This window comes from Leguminivora glycinivorella, chromosome 22, assembly GCF_023078275.1.
Source record: "Leguminivora glycinivorella isolate SPB_JAAS2020 chromosome 22, LegGlyc_1.1, whole genome shotgun sequence".
NCBI lineage: Eukaryota > Metazoa > Arthropoda > Insecta > Lepidoptera > Tortricidae > Leguminivora > Leguminivora glycinivorella.
In genome coordinates this window covers 5058379-5077769 of record NC_062992.1, presented here as the reverse complement: position 1 = coordinate 5077769, position 19391 = coordinate 5058379, and the positions used below count along the sequence as shown (strand labels likewise).

Here is a 19391-nt window from a genome sequence, read left to right as displayed (position 1 = left end):
CAGGCCATAGACTAAGGAAATATGAAACTCTATTATCTATGTATTTTTGCTACCAAAATATAATGGAATTTAGTACTATTAATAATAGATGTCATTTTGATTTGATAGCATTTTTTTTGTGTCGTAATGTTGGGAATCATTGCTTGATGATATTATCATACTATGGAGTGACGACGGGCTGTGTGTCACGCGGACGGCCCAAAATGCCCAAATGTGCGACACAAAACGCCGCCTACGGCACCAGCCGTGTATCATGCTTCCAATTTTATCACTTATCCACGTGGATAAGACATCTGTCACTCTCACACTGACATACTTGCCAAAGCGTGACGGATACTTTATCCCCGTGGATGTGATAAAATTGGAAGGATAATTCGCCGGCTGGCCCCGTAGCCGAATGGCTATAGCTATATAGCTAAGAGCGATAGCGATAGATATCTACTAGCGTTTCGTTTCGTGAGCGTTTGTGCCATTCGGCTACGCACCCAGGCCCCGTAGCCGAATGGCATTTCTCCGACGCCAAACGAAAGCGATACGCCGCTGGCTCTGTCGCGCCAATACGCAAGCGCGATAGAGATAGATATCTACTAGCGCTTCGTTTCGTGAGCGTTTCGTGAGCGATTGTGCCATTCGGCTAGCCACCCAGGTAAGAAAAACTGTCGCACGAAACGGAGTTTTCTGAAAACTGATTAATATTCAATAAACCTCAAGGACGCTTAAAATCCTGTCCATCTACGTAGTACTAAATTAATGGATCATACCTTTTTAAAACGCTGTTTGTGATCCTATGTTCCGATAAAAAAGCAGATTATATTTAATAGAGGATATTCATTCACAAGGACTAACATCCCATCAAAATCGTATTCATCCAATTATTGGTTCCCTTGAGTAAGGTTTGTCATTTAGAATTCTACTCAATTTGTACTTGTCTTGCATGTGTGGTTCTATGGCTGAAGGGTCCTGTGTTTTGTTTGTGTATGTTTGTTTCATCACTAGTATTACTAATCCTTATATAACCTAACCACAAAATTAAAATTTTGAAAAAACCCCCGACCGCGACATAGTGGACCGATTTTCATGAAACATGGCTAAGAACACTCCCGACTAACTCAGCTTTCAGACAAAAAACTAAATCTAAATAGGTTTATCCGTTCGGGAGCTACGATGCCACAGACAGACACACACACACACAGACAGACAAACAGACAGACAGACAGACACGTCAAACTTATAACACCCCTTAAAAACAAAAACCAAATAATCGATGGAATCAGGCGTTACTTTGACGAAATCCATGTTACGCCGTGTCTTGCGTGGGCGACGGTCGCGCGACCGTCGCCGTCGCATCTCATACTTCCATATCGATAAGGTTTGGTTTCGTATGCGTCGCATCGCCGTCGCGCGACCATCGCGCGACCGTCGCCCACGCAAGCCACGGCGTTAGTCAAAATCTAGAACAATCTTTTGCTAATTGACGAATCAGTGTGCGTAGCCGAATGCACAAACGCTCACGAAACGCTCACGATAATATCTCTTTCGTAGTTATCTATCTCTATCGCTCTTGCTTATTGGCGCGACAGAGCCAGACTACCTTTCGCGGAGTTTCGTTTTCGTTTCGCGTCGCAGAAATGCCATTCGGCTACGGCTAAAACGACGGGGTGTTATAAGTTTGACGTGTCGGTTTGACGTGTCTGTCTGTCTATCTGTCTGCCTGTCTGCCTGTCTGTCTGTCTGTCTGTCGGTCTGTCTGTCTGTTTGCCTGTCTGTCTGTCTGTCTGTGTGTGTGTGTGTCTGTCTGTGGCATCATAGGTCCCGAACAGATGAACCGATTTAGATTTTTTTTTTGTCTGAAAGCTTAGTTAGTCGGGAGTGTTCTTCGCCATGTTTCATCAAAATCGGTCTACTATGTCGCGGTCGGGGGTTTTTTCAAAAAGTTTGATTTTGTGGTTAGGTTATTTCAAAAATTTTGTTACTTTATTTGTTAACATAAAAGTTAAAATTCCATTGAAGATCATTTTCAGAATTTGGGACACCCCAATTAGGGTAAATTGGTAACAAAAATTAACTAGCTGTCAGTTTTGCGACGACAATTAAGCATAAAATCTGTCTAAAAATTTACTTTTTTCACATTCTGAATGTAGATTATCGCTTAAAGTTTATGTAATTAACACAAAAACCATATTTTTACGGAAATTTCATTTTTATATATCGTCACAAAACTGACAGTGAGTTAATTTTTGTTAACAACTTACGCTAATTGGGGGGTCCCAAATTTTGAAAATGATCTGGAAACAAAATATAAACGTCAATGCAATATAAATTGGGCGGCGAGAGGTTGGACCGTTTAGGCACGGAACGCTACATGTATGTGTACAGTGTGTAAATCCAATACGGGTAATAAATTAAGCCAGATATATGGTGTTATTCATGGACGCTTCACAAGCCTGAATTAGCCAACAATCGTTTGTCTCTGTCGTATTGGCTATTTATTTGCATATCGCATTAAACATTCACCAGTAAAATACGTTTTTATGGATGAGGGTTTTGGGAATAAAGGCGTGAAATTGTGTATTTATATTTAGTTTATTTTGTAGTTATTGCAGTCTATTTGATGTTCAAAGTTGCTCACAAAACTAGACTAAATAAATAAATGAATATTGGGGATACCTTACACAGATTAACTTAGCCTAAAACTAAGCAAAGCTACGCTACTATGATATACATAATTATATAGATAAATACATACTTATATACATAGAAAACATCCATGACTAAGGAACAAATATCTCTGCTCATCATACAAATAAATGCCCTTACCGGGATTCGAACCCAGGACCGCGGCTTAGCAGGCAGGGTCACTACCGACTGAGCCAGACCGCTCGTCAATCTAGAATTACTTATTATGTCCAATCTGGCCCCGTAGCCGAATGGCACAAACGCTCACGAAACGCTCACGAAACGAAACGCTCGTAGATATCTATCTCTATCTCTCTTGCGTATTGGCGCGACAGAGCCAGACTACCTTTCGAGGCCTTTCGTTTTCGTTTCGCGTCGCAGAAATGCCATTCGGCTACGAGGCCTGAAGGATCGGAAGTATTGCTATCATGATTTGTCCCATCTCCAGTGACTCTTTGCTGGTACATCAGTCTTCCGTAACCATGGCTAGTGCAGCCTAACCGACACGTTGGAAAAAAGGTGAAAAATGTTATTTAATCGCATTATACCCGTAAGTGACTCTAAAAACAATATATACCTATGTAATTTTCCGTGACCTGGTTTGTATTGTTTGTATCAAGGGTGAACAGGCATCTTCTGGGCGAGCTCACTCCATCGTAGGCCACATCTTTGCCTTCGGCTAGTCCGTGGTCAAGAGGAAGCCAAATCATAATTAAAAAAAAAAAAGAATGAACCTGGGAGTGATATGCAGGTGCCGTAACCAAATGGCATTTCTGTGACGCGAAACGAAAACGAAACACCGCGAAAGGTATCTCATCGTAGATCTACGAGCGTTTCGTTTCGTGAGCGTATTGTGAGCGTTTGTGCCATTCGGCTACGTAGGCAGGTGCTGATTATGCGTGTTCATACAATAATACACTAACAATAGTTACGATCCTAATCCCAATACGTCTAAGAAGTTCTAGATTCAAGGACTTACTTACTCAAAAGTAAGGATAAGGTGATTCATTGAAACGCTGCAACACGATTGGTTGATAAGTTCACATCACGCGTGCGATTGGCCGCTTAGACTGCATGTTTGTATCGCATTCATACAAAGCGGTGTTACCATATAATTGAACTAGCTTTTGCCCCCGTCTTCGCTCGCGTTAAAAAGAGACAAAAAGTAGCCTATGTCACTCTCCATCCTATCAACTATCTCCACTTAAAAAATCACGACACTTCCAACAAACAGAAGTTTGTCAAAATGTCAGGATCGAATCGTGCTATTCCATTTGACACTGTCCCTTCCGGCTATTTGGGGTTGTCAAAAAATCAAGTAATTATCTTATCGTGTTGTAGTAGCGGACGTAAAGTTGCAACAACCATAATGATTGCACCGAACCCCAGCCGAATGGAGCCGGAATCGCCCGATCGGAACCTTATCCGACCACAGACATCGCTGACATCGCTGACATCGCTGTACTAGCAAAATTTTATTTTTTCACCATTATGCCACGTCCTTACGAACTATACAAGTCAATGTCTACTCATCACTCCTAGTATTCCTACTGGCAAGGCTGTCTTAGCAGAATATTAATTTGAACACCTTAATTAATATCCCCTGGGTAACTAGCCAGCGTCACCATTGCTTACGCTCCATAAGCGTTTCGTAGTTACATAGCTCCCGTTTCGTTCTTCAGTATTGGCGCGACAGAGCCAGACTGCGTTTCGATTGTTGGCGTCTAGCGTCAATGATTGGCTACTTTTAGTCAAATCAGCTACTTTTTAAGAACTTTCAAATCGATTTTGAACGATTTGATAATAATATGAATTCCAGTTTAGTGACGTCACGGTCAACTAATTTACTTTATATATTTCTATCCGACTTGTTAAATATAAATTTGATTTAAAAATAACTGTCCATGTTTGTCCTAAAATTATTGTGCTTTATTTCGTGCATGTTATAAAATATTTTATTTTAACGACAGTCAAGTTCCTTATTCAGAAATTAAGTATGTAGGATTGCGTCAATCATTTGCTTTACTAACGCCGTGGCTTGCGTGGGCGACGGTCGCGCAATGGTCGCGCGACGGCGATGCGACGCATACGAAATCAAACCTTATCGGTATGGAAGTAGACGATGCGATGAGACGCGACGGCGACGGTCGCGCGACCGTCGCCCACGCAAGACACGGCGTAAAAGTTTAGACAAAATATAAAAAAAACCCACTTTTTCTTTTATCATACAACTCTTTTCAATCAATTCAATTTTAATCAGTTAAACTTTAAATTGAGACCGAGCTCAAAAATGGTAACGTTTTCTGATCAGTCTCTTTTGCACTCATGGGATGTTCTTTTCGGCTGTCTTTAAGCGTAAGCGAAATTATGGGTCTATGAGTTAGCTATCTCCATCACTTTTCCATATTTTCGCGACAGAGCGGCGCTCAATCTGCGTTTCGAGTGCCACGTAGGGTCAGCGGTTGTCGTGGCTTCCTTCTGCGAAGAGATCATATCGCAGAAGGAAGAAGCAGAGAGGGAGCGAGAAGCAGCCTCAGACGCTCTTCCGCTACGACGCCGTCGGCAGGGTCGAAGGCGAAGAGCGTACGCTCGCCTCGAGCCCTAAGCCCCCGATGCCAGCGAGGGGGATCAAGCGTTTCTGCTCCCCCTCCTCATGTGCCTTGGGCGTAAGCCCGGGCAATGCTGAAGGGCGCCATGTTGAATGACATGATGAACATACATCGATCCCAGCGCGCCCTCACGAACGGCAAGGATGAAACACCGGAGTGAGTTTAGTGGGTAGGAAATAAATAATAAATAAATATTATAGGACATTCTTACACAGATTGACTGAGGCCCACGGTAAGCTCAAGAAGGCTTGTGGCGTGGGTACTCAGACAACGATATATATAATATACAAATACATATATACATAGAAAACATCCATGACTCAGGAACAAATATCTGTGCTCATCACACAAATAAATGCTCTTACCAGGATTCGAACCCGGGACCGCGGCGTAGCAGGCAGGGTCACTACCGACTGCGCCAGACCGGTCGTCAGAAAGAAACGGCGAGTTCCACACATCGTGCGTAATTGCATTCCCACTCCGTCAAAAAAAAGGTCAACGGTTGTCACTTCCACTAGGCCGGCTGTGGTAGCGCGACAGAGACAGACTGCGTTTCGATCGAAACATAGCGTTAACGATTGTCACTTCAGCTAGACTAATATTCATGTAACAACGAAACTTGTAAACGTGTTTAAGACAATTTCAACTTAGACAGTTGATGTTCTAAAGATAATGAGTTTGTTCTCTTTAACAGCTCGCACTCTTAAAACGACACCGACCTAACTCTGATACAAATCTGTATTCAGGTCGGTTTCATTCAACACTGATCTGCGTAAAGCCGTAAGTTTCTGTATTGTCATCTAGTTATGTGTTTACGAAAGCTAATATTAACGTATAAATTAAGGTAAAACATTAGACTACAAAAAACATATCTTATACTTTTAAACGACCAATTCTTGTATATTTATTTATTTATTTATTTATTTATTTATTTATTTATTTATATATATATTTATTTACACTGACGATCTCGGAAACCGCTCTAACGATTTCGCAGAAATTTGTTATGTGGGGGTTTTTGGGGGTGAAAAATCGGTCTAACTTATCCTTAGGTCCCGGAAAACGCGAATTTTCGAGTTTTCATGCGTTTTTCTTCGCGCGCCATCTCGTGTGCAGTAGTTGTACTGTTAAGACAGAATTCTTTCGGTCGATGTAAGTACTATTTATTGCAAACACTAGATGGCGACACAGGTCAAGGCTAAAACGAATAGAAAATACACTATTTGAGTTTTTGTGGCGAAATGCGCGCCATCTCGTGTGGAGTAGTTGTGTTGTTAAGGCTGAGAATTCTTTCGCTCGATGTAGGTACTATTCATTTTTGAACTAGATGGCGACACATGTCAAGGATACGAAACAGAACCGAGCGAAGCTCGGTTGCCCAGATATTTGAATTTATTTGTGAAATTAAGGGGTGGGGAGCATTGAGCACTAATTTTAAAGGGAGGTTTGTGCATGCCCAATGCTCCTGCCACTATTGTTTGTTTCGGCAATCGCTGTAAAAAGTAAGTTCTGTTAAAAGAAAATTATTTCGACGGGTTTAAAATGCATGTAAATATTCAATTTGAATACTAAATACTTTTGATGTTTTATTATTGTTTGTGTTACTAATTATTATATTATTTTTTCTAGAAAAATGCCGTTTGAATTTAAAAAGAAAAATAAGCGACGCGAAATCCCAAAAGAAATAATATTACGTGCCATAGAAGAAATTACAAAGGGAGCAAAAATTAAAGCGACTACAAATAAATACGACATACCTAGATCAAATCTCCAAAGATATTTAAAACAAGGCACTGTAAAAGATGTTTCTTCTAAATTCATATCTTGCCAAATATTCGCTGAAGATGAAGAAGCAAAACTGTCAGAGTACCTCATAACATCTTCTAAATTGAATTATGGACTTTCAAAAGTGCAAACGCGTCAGTTGGCTTATGACTATGCATGTGCAATAAATAAAAAAATACCAGTAAGAATACTGAGTATTGAGTACTAAATCTTTAGTATTTTTTTGTTTTGAGTACTTATAGTTTGAAACAGTTGATTGTTTGTTGATTTTATTGCAAGTTTTTATGATTATATTATTTAATATTCAAGTAATTTACCATTAAGTGGCCTATTTAATACAGTGTCCAAACCTCCCATTGGGAGGTTTGGCGCGTCAGTTGGCTTATGACTATGCATGTGCAATAAATAAAAAAATACCAGTAAGAATACTGAGTATTGAGTACTAAATCTTTAGTATTTTTTTGTTTTGAGTACTTATAGTTTGAAACAGTTGATTGTTTGTTGATTTTATTGCAAGTTTTTATGATTATATTATTTAATATTCAAGTAATTTACCATTAAGTGGCCTATTTAATACAGTGTCCAAACCTCCCATTGGGAGGTTTGGACACTTTTGACAGTATTCAGAAAATCTCTTGCAATTTTGAGACTGATTATAATTGTATAAGTGTTCTTCGTTATAATTGAAGCCAAATATATGTGCTACTAATATAAGGAGTAAAAACCGGCCAAGAGCGTGTCGGGCCACGCTCAGTGTAGGGTTCCGTAGTTTTCCGTATTTTTCTCCAAAACTACTAAACCTATTAACTTCAAAACAATTTTCCTAGAAAGTCTTTATAAAGTTCTACTTTCGTGATTTTTTTCATAATTTTTAAACATATGGTTCAAAAGTTAGAGGGGGGACGCACTTTTTTTTCCTTTAGGAGCGATTATTTCCGAAAATATTAATATTATCAAAAAACGATCTTAGTAAACCCTAATTTATTTTTAAATACCTATCCAACAATATATCACACGTTGGGGTTGGAATGAAAAAAAAATATCAGCCCCCACTTTACATGTAGGGGGGTACCCTAATAAAACATTTTTTTCCATTTTTTTATTTTTGCACTTTGTTGGCGTGATTGATATACATATTGGTACCAAATTTCAGCTTTCTAGTGCTAACGGTTACTGAGATTATCCGCGGACGGACGGACGGACGGACGGACGGACGGACGGACGGACGGACGGACGGACGGACGGACGGACGGACGGACGGACGGACGGACGGACGGACGGACGGACAGACAGACATGGCGAAACTATAAAGGTTCCTAGTTGACTACGGAACCCTAAAAAGTTGATTTTGTTAAAAAATTGCATTTTTATTAAGGCTTAAGTAAAAAAGTGCCCAATGCTCCCCTATCTCCCCTACTTCCCGATTTGTACTCGGTTTTAGTTTTAAACACATGTATAAAGGCTAAAGACATACCAGCTCATAGCAAATTGTAGGCATCATCAGTGTAGTTATGATAGTATTTAATAGGTGGCGCTAAAAAATCTATGTACGAACCTTAGTACCTATTATTATAAATATTATAGGACATTCTTACACAGATTGACTGAGGCCCACGGTAAGCTCAAGAAGGCTTGTGTTGTGGGTACTCAGACAACGATATATTTAATATATAAATACTTATATACTGTAACAAAACAAATTTCCTTTCCTTAAATATAGCATTAACTATTGGATTGCCCGGCCTAAGTTATGACTTCTACTGCCCTCTCTTGGAAATAGGCGGGAAGTCTTCGACCGGAGGATACCTGATCGGTTTCTTGCGCCATCTAGCGTGGGATAGCTGCACTCTTGTATACCTCTATGGACTTACGTGGATCATAGTTGCCATTTTGAAAAATAGAAGTAAATCGTCATCGGGCGTTTGCCTTCCTTCCTTTTATTCGTAACCAGACTTAATTATGGGTTTTTTTTTAAGCTCCGCGTTAATCGCGAAGAGTTTAGTATTATATTTTATTGTTGACTTAATTTCCATTGAACGTCCGGAGCCGGCTGTTTGCGGTGCGAGCCGATTTAGGCTTGGCAACACTAGTCCCGTCCAAAATGGCGAATGTCATGGGATTTCTTTTTGCCGGAGAGAGAGTTGAAGGGATATCGTTGGCCCAAGCTAAAATCGGGCGCAATCGCCCGTTTGAGTGAGTTTCAATAGTGATTCGGTTGTGTATTTCTTTTTAGTTGGTTAGTTTCTAACGAAGCGTTGCATATTTTCCAGCCCCGGAATCGGACGTGAATAAAACCATGTTCTGATGGTGATAGGCGACGCCCAGCGTGCCCGGTTGTCGAAATAGGTGCAATTTTGCCCTCTGCTGGCCCTTTCTCCATCAACGGTAAGTCATACATTTTTTAAACTTGTTTGTTGGAAGCCAACTTGTTCCGTAGGTTATGTATATCTTCCAAATTAGCAGTAGGTCGTTTCACGGAACGCGTTGTCGTTCGAAATTTAAATTCCAAGGTAGCCCCCGTGTCCTGCGGGCGGTATAAACCCCCCTTACGGGCACCATTTTTAGGAATTTTACTTACAGACTGGTATAACCATTCCAGGGTTCACGCCGCGTCGCCTAAACCTCGCGCCGGCCGCGAGAGGTTCCCCTGGTATCCCGGTAACTTGTGGGCAGCAGATTGCTGCTGTTCTACCTACTCCCGACGTTTCACCCCAAGGCTGCTGACGTGGCAGTTGTGGTGTTTCGAGGTCAGATCTTTCCACGTTTACTTATTGACTGAATGAACCGGCCTTTCGGTTCTGGCGCCCTTCCGTGTAACTACCTTAATATATATTGACCGCTGTATCCGTTTCTACCAGTAATGATAATTTAGAGCTCGCTGACCCACGATTGTTCCCTTAAAATATAAACTCAACATTATTGTTCTCGTGAGCTAGCCCTCGGCAAACAAATGTTACCGTGTATCTAGGTTAACAAATTAGCATAAACAATTTAGATTTTTTTTACTGAATTCAATAAATACCGGGTTCCTCTTCAACTGTTGTTTGATTTTTTTTTTTATTTTGGCGTTAGCTAAAGGAAACCCCCCATAAAATTAAATATCGTAACAGTGTCAGCCCATCGTGGGGCGTTATATCAGCGAGCCTCTTTAGTCACATTGTTAGCTAGAGGAATTTTCTGGTAGAAACGGTGCGGCTTGTATAATTGTAATTAAGTAGGTACTTTTGTTTTTTTTTAATTCTAAGTAATTGTGTGTCATTGTAGCTGCAAGTACCTCTTAATAGTTGTGCGGAATTATTTCCGATAATATTTTCAGTGTTTGGAAAGATAGTTTTTTTTTTAAATACTTACTACTAATTACATACATTACTATTTGTATAAATAATTTTATTCTTTTATGGGTTACCGGGACCCAGTGTGGAGTTGTAACAATTTTATATTAATAGTTATTAAGAGATTGCATGTATATTGGAGATTACAACCAAGGTACTTGTTTGTTAACGGACGGTTGTGTAAAAGAAAAGTTAAGTTTTTTTTTTAAATTTAAAAGTAAGAATATTATATTCTCCCTGTGTGGGAGGTTACAGTGATTGTTTGTAGTAGCCATTGTCAACTTTTTCATAATGGAGGACCGTCCTATTAATTATAATTTATTACATAAAGATGAGTTAGAGTATGAAGTGTCCATTAGGGATGTCACTCCCGCGGGAGATGTAAAAAGCTTAAGGGAACAAATTAGGAAGTTAGCAAGGGAGCTACCTTCGGATGACATTGCGGAATTTGAAGGGCAGTTAGCGCAAGAGCTTACAGTGGTTCAAAAGAAGTTAGGTGAATTGGAGGAATCTACCACGGCTGCCAAGTCTCCAATAACTTTGAAGTCTCTTAATCGGGTACAAGCATTAGGTCACCATTTATATCATCGATTAACACGGATCAAACCAGTAGAGTCCACCGATGTGACCTCGCACTCCGAGTTAATGGAGCGGCTTATGCGAATTCTTTCAAAATTGGATAACATGCTATCGGTATTCGTGTCGACTCATTCGAATGCTGCGTTTACTGATGCGGTCGAAGGGGTGGAGCCTCCTGCTCAGACGGAGACTTCACCAGCGGTTCCTAATGCTTCGTGCTTTAATAAATATCAGACGGTTAGTTCTTTAAATCTTAAATTTAACGGTCGTTCGTGTGTGAAGGCTTTCCTGCAGCGGGTCGAGGAGTTGGCAGCTTCGCGTCGAATTACGGAGGCTAGGCTTTTAGCTTCGGCGGTGGAATTATTTGATGGAGATGCACTGATGTGGTACCGTGGTATCCGTACGGAGGTGTCTACTTGGGATCAGCTGAAGGCCGCCTTGATAGAGGAATTTTTGCCGTTCGATTACGATAGGCGCTTACTTAAAGAAATTAGGAATCGTACTCAGGGTTCTAATGAGAACATTTCCACATACATTAGTATTATGCAGAATTACTTCAGCCGTTTAAATAGTGAATTGTCGGATCAAGAGAAGTTTGACATAGTTTCAATTAATGTTCGTCCGGAATATACAGTGCCCTTGGCTATCCAGTCAGTTACTACCTTAAAGGATTTGAAGAGGGTGTGTCGCGTGCTTGAAGATAGCTGGCAACGGGCCAATGCATTTGTGGAGCCTCCTAGACCTTCCTCGTCGACTTTAGCCGCGGATCTGAGTTTTAAATCCTCATCACGTCCCAAGGTGGAGGCAGCTCACACGATGGAGAAGCCGTTCTGTGTTCGTTGTCGTGTAGATACGCACAGTTTACGTGAGTGCAAGTCTAAGCGTGTGGTTTGCTTTAAATGTGGTAAGGGGGGCGTGACTTATCCGGACTGCCCAAATTGTTTATCTCAGGCTTCCACTTCGTCCTCGTCGCACAATGATGATGTTTCCGGTGCTTCAAAAAACTAAATAGTCCGGGCCGCCGAATTTTGAGTCCCTACGATTCGGAGCGTGGGAACTCGTGTAATTTGGTTGATTTTGGTGGAGATAATATTGGGGTAGGTCCGGATTGTCCCGACTACCCACTTATAGTTAGCACTTTAATGTCTCTTCCCGTTTCGGTGGTTCGAAATCGGTTCGTTATAAATAAGGACGAGCGACCTCACATGTCGGTGGGCATTTTAGGTCATTCTTTTCGAGGCCTCTTGGATACAGGGGCAGGAATAAGTATCATTGGTTCCAACTCTCATGTGGATTTTTTATCGCTAGGAGCTCAGTTAGTTTCTGCCACGGATAATACCCATATTATAGCGGCTAATAAAACTCGTTCGAGAATAGTCGGTTGTATGTATTTAACGGTCAAGGCTAAGAATCTTACGCGTGAAATTAAATTTTACGTGATACCGGATGTAGGCACGCGCATGATCTTCGGGGTTAACTTCTTTAAAGCGTTCAACATTGCGCCCGAATTATTTCGTCAGTACGGGAACTCGGATTCAGACACTACCGTAGATGAGGTAGTGCCTGACAAGCACCTTTGCTCCTTCCAGGAGTTGACTCCGGACCAACAAACTATCGCGGACGGGATTATTCGTGGCTTTGAGAATATTTCGTTCGAGAAGAAAGGCTTAGGGCGTACTCACTTGCTCACCCATAAGATAGACACAGGCGACAGCCCCCCGATCAAGCAACGTTACTACCCGATCTCACCGCACCGGCTGATCGAGCTTAACCGACAATTAGACGAGATGCTGGAGCAGGACGTGGTTGAACCTAGTACTAGTGCTTGGAATAATCCCACGCTGTTCACTGCTAAGTCCAACGGGGACTTGCGCTTTTGTTTGGATAGTCGCAAATTGAATTCGGTGAGTAAGCGCGATGCGTACCCATTACCTTATATTTCGCGTATTTTGGACCAGTTGAGGGATGCGAAATTTTTATCTTCCATTGACTTGAAAAGCGCGTTTTGGCAAATTCCGTTAGACGAGGCCTCGCGTGAGCGCACAGCCTTTACGGTTCCCAAAAGAGGCTTATTTCAATTTAAAGTAATGTGTTTCGGCCTCACGGGCGCACCGGGCACGCAGCAGCGCCTCATGGATAAGCTGTTTGGCCCAGAATTCAATGACAGGCTTTTTGTGTACCTAGATGATATTATAATTGTCAGTCAGACCTTTGAGGAGCATATTTCATTATTGACTCGCGTGCTAGACCGTCTGTCGGCCGCTAATCTGACCATTAACCTCGGGAAATCCCAATTCTTCCGAAAGGAACTCAAATACCTCGGCTATGTGGTAGACGAGCATGGTCTGCATACTGATCCTTCCAAAATTCAAGCTATTATCGATTACCCGGTTCCCACTAACCGCAAGGAGGTTAAGATGTTTATAGGTACCGCATCTTACTACCGTAGATTCATCAAAAATTTCAGCGACTTCGCGGCGCCCCTAAATGCTTTGACGAGCACTCGGAAAAACGCTCCTCCCTTCTTGTGGTCGGAGGACGCCCAAGAATCCTTCCAGAAATTAAAGTCGGCCTTAGTGTCGGCTCCCATACTTTCTTGCCCTGATTTCTCCAAGCCGTTTCTCTTGCACTGTGATGCGTCCGGGTACGGTGTGGCCGGTACTTTGACACAAGTGATGTCAGACGGGCTAGAGCACCCCATAGCTTACGCAAGTCGTTCGTTGAATCGTGCTGAGCGCAATTATTCCGCGACGGAGCGCGAGGCTCTGGCCGTCGTTTTCAGTATAGAGCATTTCCGGCCCTATCTGGAGGGTGGACCCCGTTTTAAAGTAATTACCGATCACTCGAGTTTAAAGTGGTTTTTTAACTTAACTAATCCGACAGGAAGATTAGCGCGTTGGGGTTGTAGATTATCTCCCTATGACTTTGAAATCATACACCGTAAAGGTAAGGATCATGTCGTCCCTGACGCCTTGTCTCGTAGTGTGCCGGTGTTGGAAATCCATACGTGCGAGTGGTATAATAAGCTTTTCAAAAAATGTCAAGAGTCTCCAGGCTCTTGCCCTAATTACGTTATTCAGGGTAATAAACTTATGCGTTACTGTAAAGGTAAATTCAACATTTCGAGAGAATTCGATTGGAAAGAAGCCGTACCGTCGTCTCAACGTTCAGATTTAATTAAAACTTGCCACAATGAGGAGCTTTCCCACCTGGGAGTTTTTAAAACGTACAAGCGGTTATCTTTGCACTACTATTGGCCTACCATGTACAAAGACATCGCTAATTTTATTCGAGGGTGCGAAGTTTGTGCCGCGTACAAGAATTCTCAAAAGGCCCCTCTCGGATTCATGGGGCATCCTAAGACCTGTTCGCGTCCTTTCGACACGCTTAGCATAGATTTAGTGGGTCCGCTACCTCGATCCCGAGCTGGGTATACGTATATTCTGTCGGTGTTGTGTTGTTTTTCCAAATACGTGATGTTTTTTCCCCTCAGGCGCGCTGTAGGGAAAATCATCGCGCAGCGACTGGAGGATGAGGTGTTTCTCAAACATGGGGTGCCGCGCACCGTGATTACGGATAATGGTACGCAATTCACTGGCAGCGAGCTGAAAGCCTTGTTTCAGAAATATTTCATTCCTCAAATTCATTACACGCCTCGTTACACGGCCCAAGTAAACAGCGTGGAGCGTTTTCACAAAACTTGCCTTACGGCAGTCGCTATCATGGTTCAGGACGATCATCGAGCTTGGGATGTAGCCTTGCCCAAAGTCCAATTCGCTATGAATTCCACCACCAGTGAAACCACTCGTTGTTCCCCCTTCTTCCTGGTCCATGGTAGGGAGGCCGTTGCGTGTGGGAAAGTATACGGGGACAGCCAAACGTCTAACCCGGATCCGTCCATTGACTCCCCCGACCGGTATGCGGACTCCCTGGGCGGCCTGAGGGCAGTTTTCGAACGGGTTAAGTTATCACTACTAAAAGCTCACGATAGGGGGGCACGTTATTACAACAAAGGTCGTCGTTCCGAAGAGTTCCACGAGGGTGAGGTCGTTATGAAAAAAACTTTTCCCTTGAGTGATGCTAGTAAGTTTTTCATGGCTAAGCTCGCTCCCAAATATGCGAAGTGTCGAATAGTTCGTAAGCTCTCGAGTTTGGTATACGAGTTAGAAGATTTCTATACTGGTAAAAATGTAGGGTCCTGGCATGTCCAGCATATCAAAAAGTTTGATCCGTGATCAATTTAATTAGCTATAAGCTGTATGTCCACAGAGAGGTTGGCAGTGCAGGGCGAGAGCTCGGGTTTCGTCCTGCAGGGCTAGCTTCCCGGTGAAGAGTGTCAAAGGGTAGTTTAGCGGCTTCCTAGCCGAGCTATCGGGCACTAACCCGTAATCGGTTTACGGGTAATTGTGCTTGTCCCGCCTTCCGCCGTGTAGCTTGGACGCGCAGCCCGTTACCTCGGTCGCTCGCTGCGCCGCCAAGATATACTGCGAGGATAGGAGCTTCCAGCTCTTCGTTCTGGCGTTGTGTCGAGTAGGTTATTAGTTGCATGTGGTATCTGGATCACAGTCCTGACTGTGGCCATTATTTTAGAATTAGTAAGTCGTGGGTTCGATTTCGATGGTATTTTTTTTGTATATCAGATTTAGATGTTGAGTTGTAGTAGTCCTTTTACCCATACTCCAGGTAGTTGAAGCTGGGGACCAGCTCAAAATTTTGTCTCGTCAAAATTTTCTCTGGGGAGGGGAGTATTGTAACAAAACAAATTTCCTTTCCTTAAATATAGCATTAACTATTGGATTGCCCGGCCTAAGTTATGACTTCTACTGCCCTCTCTTGGAAATAGGCGGGAAGTCTTCGACCGGAGGATACCTGATCGGTTTCTTGCGCCATCTAGCGTGGGATAGCTGCACTCTTGTATACCTCTATGGACTTACGTGGATCATAGTTGCCATTTTGAAAAATAGAAGTAAATCGTCATCGGGCGTTTGCCTTCCTTCCTTTTATTCGTAACCAGACTTAATTATGGGTTTTTTTTTAAGCTCCGCGTTAATCGTGAAGAGTTTAGTATTATATTTTATTGTTGACTTAATTTCCATTGAACGTCCGGAGCCGGCTGTTTGCGGTGCGAGCCGATTTAGGCTTGGCAACACTAGTCCCGTCCAAAATGGCGAATGTCATGGGATTTCTTTTTGCCGGAGAGAGAGTTGAAGGGATATCGTTGGCCCAAGCTAAAATCGGGCGCAATCGCCCGTTTGAGTGAGTTTCAATAGTGATTCGGTTGTGTATTTCTTTTTAGTTGGTTAGTTTCTAACGAAGCGTTGCATATTTTCCAGCCCCGGAATCGGACGTGAATAAAACCATGTTCTGATGGTGATAGGCGACGCCCAGCGTGCCCGGTTGTCGAAATAGGTGCAATTTTGCCCTCTGCTGGCCCTTTCTCCATCAACGGTAAGTCATACATTTTTTAAACTTGTTTGTTGGAAGCCAACTTGTTCCGTAGGTTATGTATATCTTCCAAATTAGCAGTAGGTCGTTTCACGGAACGCGTTGTCGTTCGAAATTTAAATTCCAAGGTAGCCCCCGTGTCCTGCGGGCGGTATAAACCCCCCTTACGGGCACCATTTTTAGGAATTTTACTTACAGACTGGTATAACCATTCCAGGGTTCACGCCGCGTCGCCTAAACCTCGCGCCGGCCGCGAGAGGTTCCCCTGGTATCCCGGTAACTTGTGGGCAGCAGATTGCTGCTGTTCTACCTACTCCCGACGTTTCACCCCAAGGCTGCTGACGTGGCAGTTGTGGTGTTTCGAGGTCAGATCTTTCCACGTTTACTTATTGACTGAATGAACCGGCCTTTCGGTTCTGGCGCCCTTCCGTGTAACTACCTTAATATATATTGACCGCTGTATCCGTTTCTACCAGTAATGATAATTTAGAGCTCGCTGACCCACGTTTGTTCCCTTAAAATATAAACTCAACATTATTGTTCTCGTGAGCTAGCCCTCGGCAAACAAATGTTACCGTGTATCTAGGTTAACAAATCGTCCCCTTACTGCAAATACCGACTATGTGCAAAAAAGTGATTTTGAGATAATGCGATTTTAATGTTTGAAGGTACGATTTCATATGAAAACATGAAAAAAATTACTATTTGTATACAGCATTCTACAGCCCGTATTGTGTTGTTTAATACTTAATCGTAAACAATATCCAGGCTTGATTTGATTGCCGATAAAACTACGATTTAAAAAAAATAGTAGCAAACTTAGTTGGTTTTTCCTGTAGAAATAAAAATTTGTATATTTCTCTTATTAATACATATAAAGCAGTGTTTCCCTTTGATTAAGCTTTGCTTTTAATACACTTTACTTATGATTTGCAAAAAAAGAAAAAATATACAAAAGTTTTGAACTTATTTCAAAATATATTAAATATTCTCAATGACATAGGCGGTTTTAGTTGCAGGAAATATAGCTGCTCTAATTTTATGTTACAAAACTTCACTTATCATTGTCAATTTAACTGGTACATTTGTAATAAAAAGTTTTTTAACATTACTAACCATTAATAATACTTTATTTATGGTTTTGAAGAGTTATTCTCAAAAAAAAAATTTTGAAAAAATCCTCTTCAACCGGTTTTAGGAGATTTTTCACAAAATACTTTAACCGATTTCAGTAAAATTTAACAAGAAGTAACGCAATAGCATTCCCTTGAAATCACAAAAAGAATTTTACAAATCTGTTAATGCGTTTTTGGGTAATAGCATAATATGCATAGGTACTTACTACATACTAGTTCACTGTCTCAGCAATCCGAAGTCCGCCATAATTTATGTTCGAAATTTCACTATCTACACTGTTACATTTAGTATAGGTAAATAGTTTTTGTACGCTCAATAACCTGAAGTAATAGTTTATTTAAAGTTTTGTGGTATTTACGCCAAAGTCACTAAAATGTAGGCGTAGATGAGGTAATAAGTAAGAAAAAGTAATGTGTAACGGTAATTACATAGCTTTCTGGGGCGATTTAAAGCAATCATGTTTGCAATATTCTTACGCCCCCAGTTACATGCAGTGTTTTTCATCACACTTGCAATAAAAAGATAAAAAAGTATTTATGGTAGTCCAAAATACAAATTTAAACACTCTTTTGGGAAAAAGTTTTTTCTTTTACTCCTGATACGCCTTCGTGCGATTGCACACTTACTGCGCAAGAGTGATAAAAAGTTATTAAACAACATCTTCATCGCTGGTGGAATTCGATACAAACACGTCCGTAACACGGCTGACAATGCTAGACTAACTAGGTATTAAGTGATTGGAAGCACTCATGGTACTATTTAGTTACGATACCTTTGTCAAAAAGTCTGCGTAAGTCCATCTTCTTGAACGCAGAGATAGCTAGTTGTTTATCGAGCTTTAGACCGAGATAGAAATATGATATGATACATTAAGAGGTTTGAGGTGGTTCTACTGAACTGGAGTTTAATTTGTGGCGTTGATTTTCTTGCCTTGTGCTACGTCCAGATCTCGATATGAACTTAAGCCTAGTGACCACTAAGCTCGCCGAGTCGAATCTCATTAATTCGCCTTCTGCATTTCTTATGAAACTACGTCCATTAGCGACGCGTCGAATCGGATTCATCGTTCATTGTAAATGTATGCAGGGCTCGATTCGACGTGCCTCGACTCCACCTAAGTGTCCTCAAGACTTTATTCAGCCTTTGTGACAGAGATTTAATACCTAAAGGGTACCATGAGTGGTTTCAACCACTTAATACTGCAGTTGGTGAAGTGGTACACAGTTGTGACATCTGAAGTCTACTCGTACCGTAGGTATGCTAGTAAGTAAAGTAAAGTTTATTCATTGTTAACTGTGTACATAAGATGGTATGATATACAGGAAATACAGTATCAACAGTGCCCATTTCGAGCGTACAATATTCTTAAAAACTACTGACTATATTAGCTTACTGGCTAACTTATAATTATTACCCGGTATATTTCAGAAAAAACTCATTTAGGTTGTAGAACATCGTATGAAAAACGAAGCTTTATTTAAGACAAACAATGGGTTATAATTATGTATAAAGAAGAGAAATATGCAAACATTTATTTCTACAGGAAAAACCAACTAAGTAGGTATTCGACTGTTTCATTAAATCGTATTTGATCGTCAACTAAATACATTCTGAATATATATACGACAAAGTAGTAAACAAAAAAATATAGGGTTTAAAATGCCATACACATAACGTAAATTTCTTCATGTTTTCATATAAAACGTGCCTTCAAACTTTCAAACCGCATTATCTCAAAATCGCCTATTTACACATAGTCGGTATTTGCAGTAATAGACCGTTATCCTTTCCTGCGTCACATCACATGCAAAACCAATTATAGTCCCTA

At 41.4% G+C, this 19391-nt stretch overlaps 1 protein-coding gene and 1 long non-coding RNA gene across 2 annotated transcripts; both read left to right on the top strand.

Moving 5' to 3' along the window:
• The first annotated feature begins 8763 nt into the window (after positions 1–8763).
• LOC125237805 lies at positions 8764–12143 on the top strand. Its single transcript, XM_048144996.1, has 3 exons — positions 8764–9263; positions 9341–9455; positions 9670–12143. Exon 3 carries the CDS (start codon positions 10694–10696, stop codon positions 11987–11989), a length of 1296 nt encoding a protein of 431 aa, XP_048000953.1. The 5' UTR covers positions 8764–9263; positions 9341–9455; positions 9670–10693; the 3' UTR covers positions 11990–12143.
• A 2558-nt stretch (positions 12144–14701) lies between these two features.
• LOC125237804 lies at positions 14702–16885 on the top strand. Its single transcript, XR_007178378.1, has 2 exons — positions 14702–16429; positions 16644–16885. It is a non-coding gene; the product is annotated as an uncharacterized LOC125237804 (long non-coding RNA).
• The last annotated feature ends 2506 nt before the right edge of the window (positions 16886–19391 follow it).

Coding starts and splice junctions, on each gene's coding strand:
- LOC125237805 (XM_048144996.1), top strand. CDS start 10,694: ATGGAGGACCGTCCTATTAATTATAATTTATTACATAAAGATGAGTTA.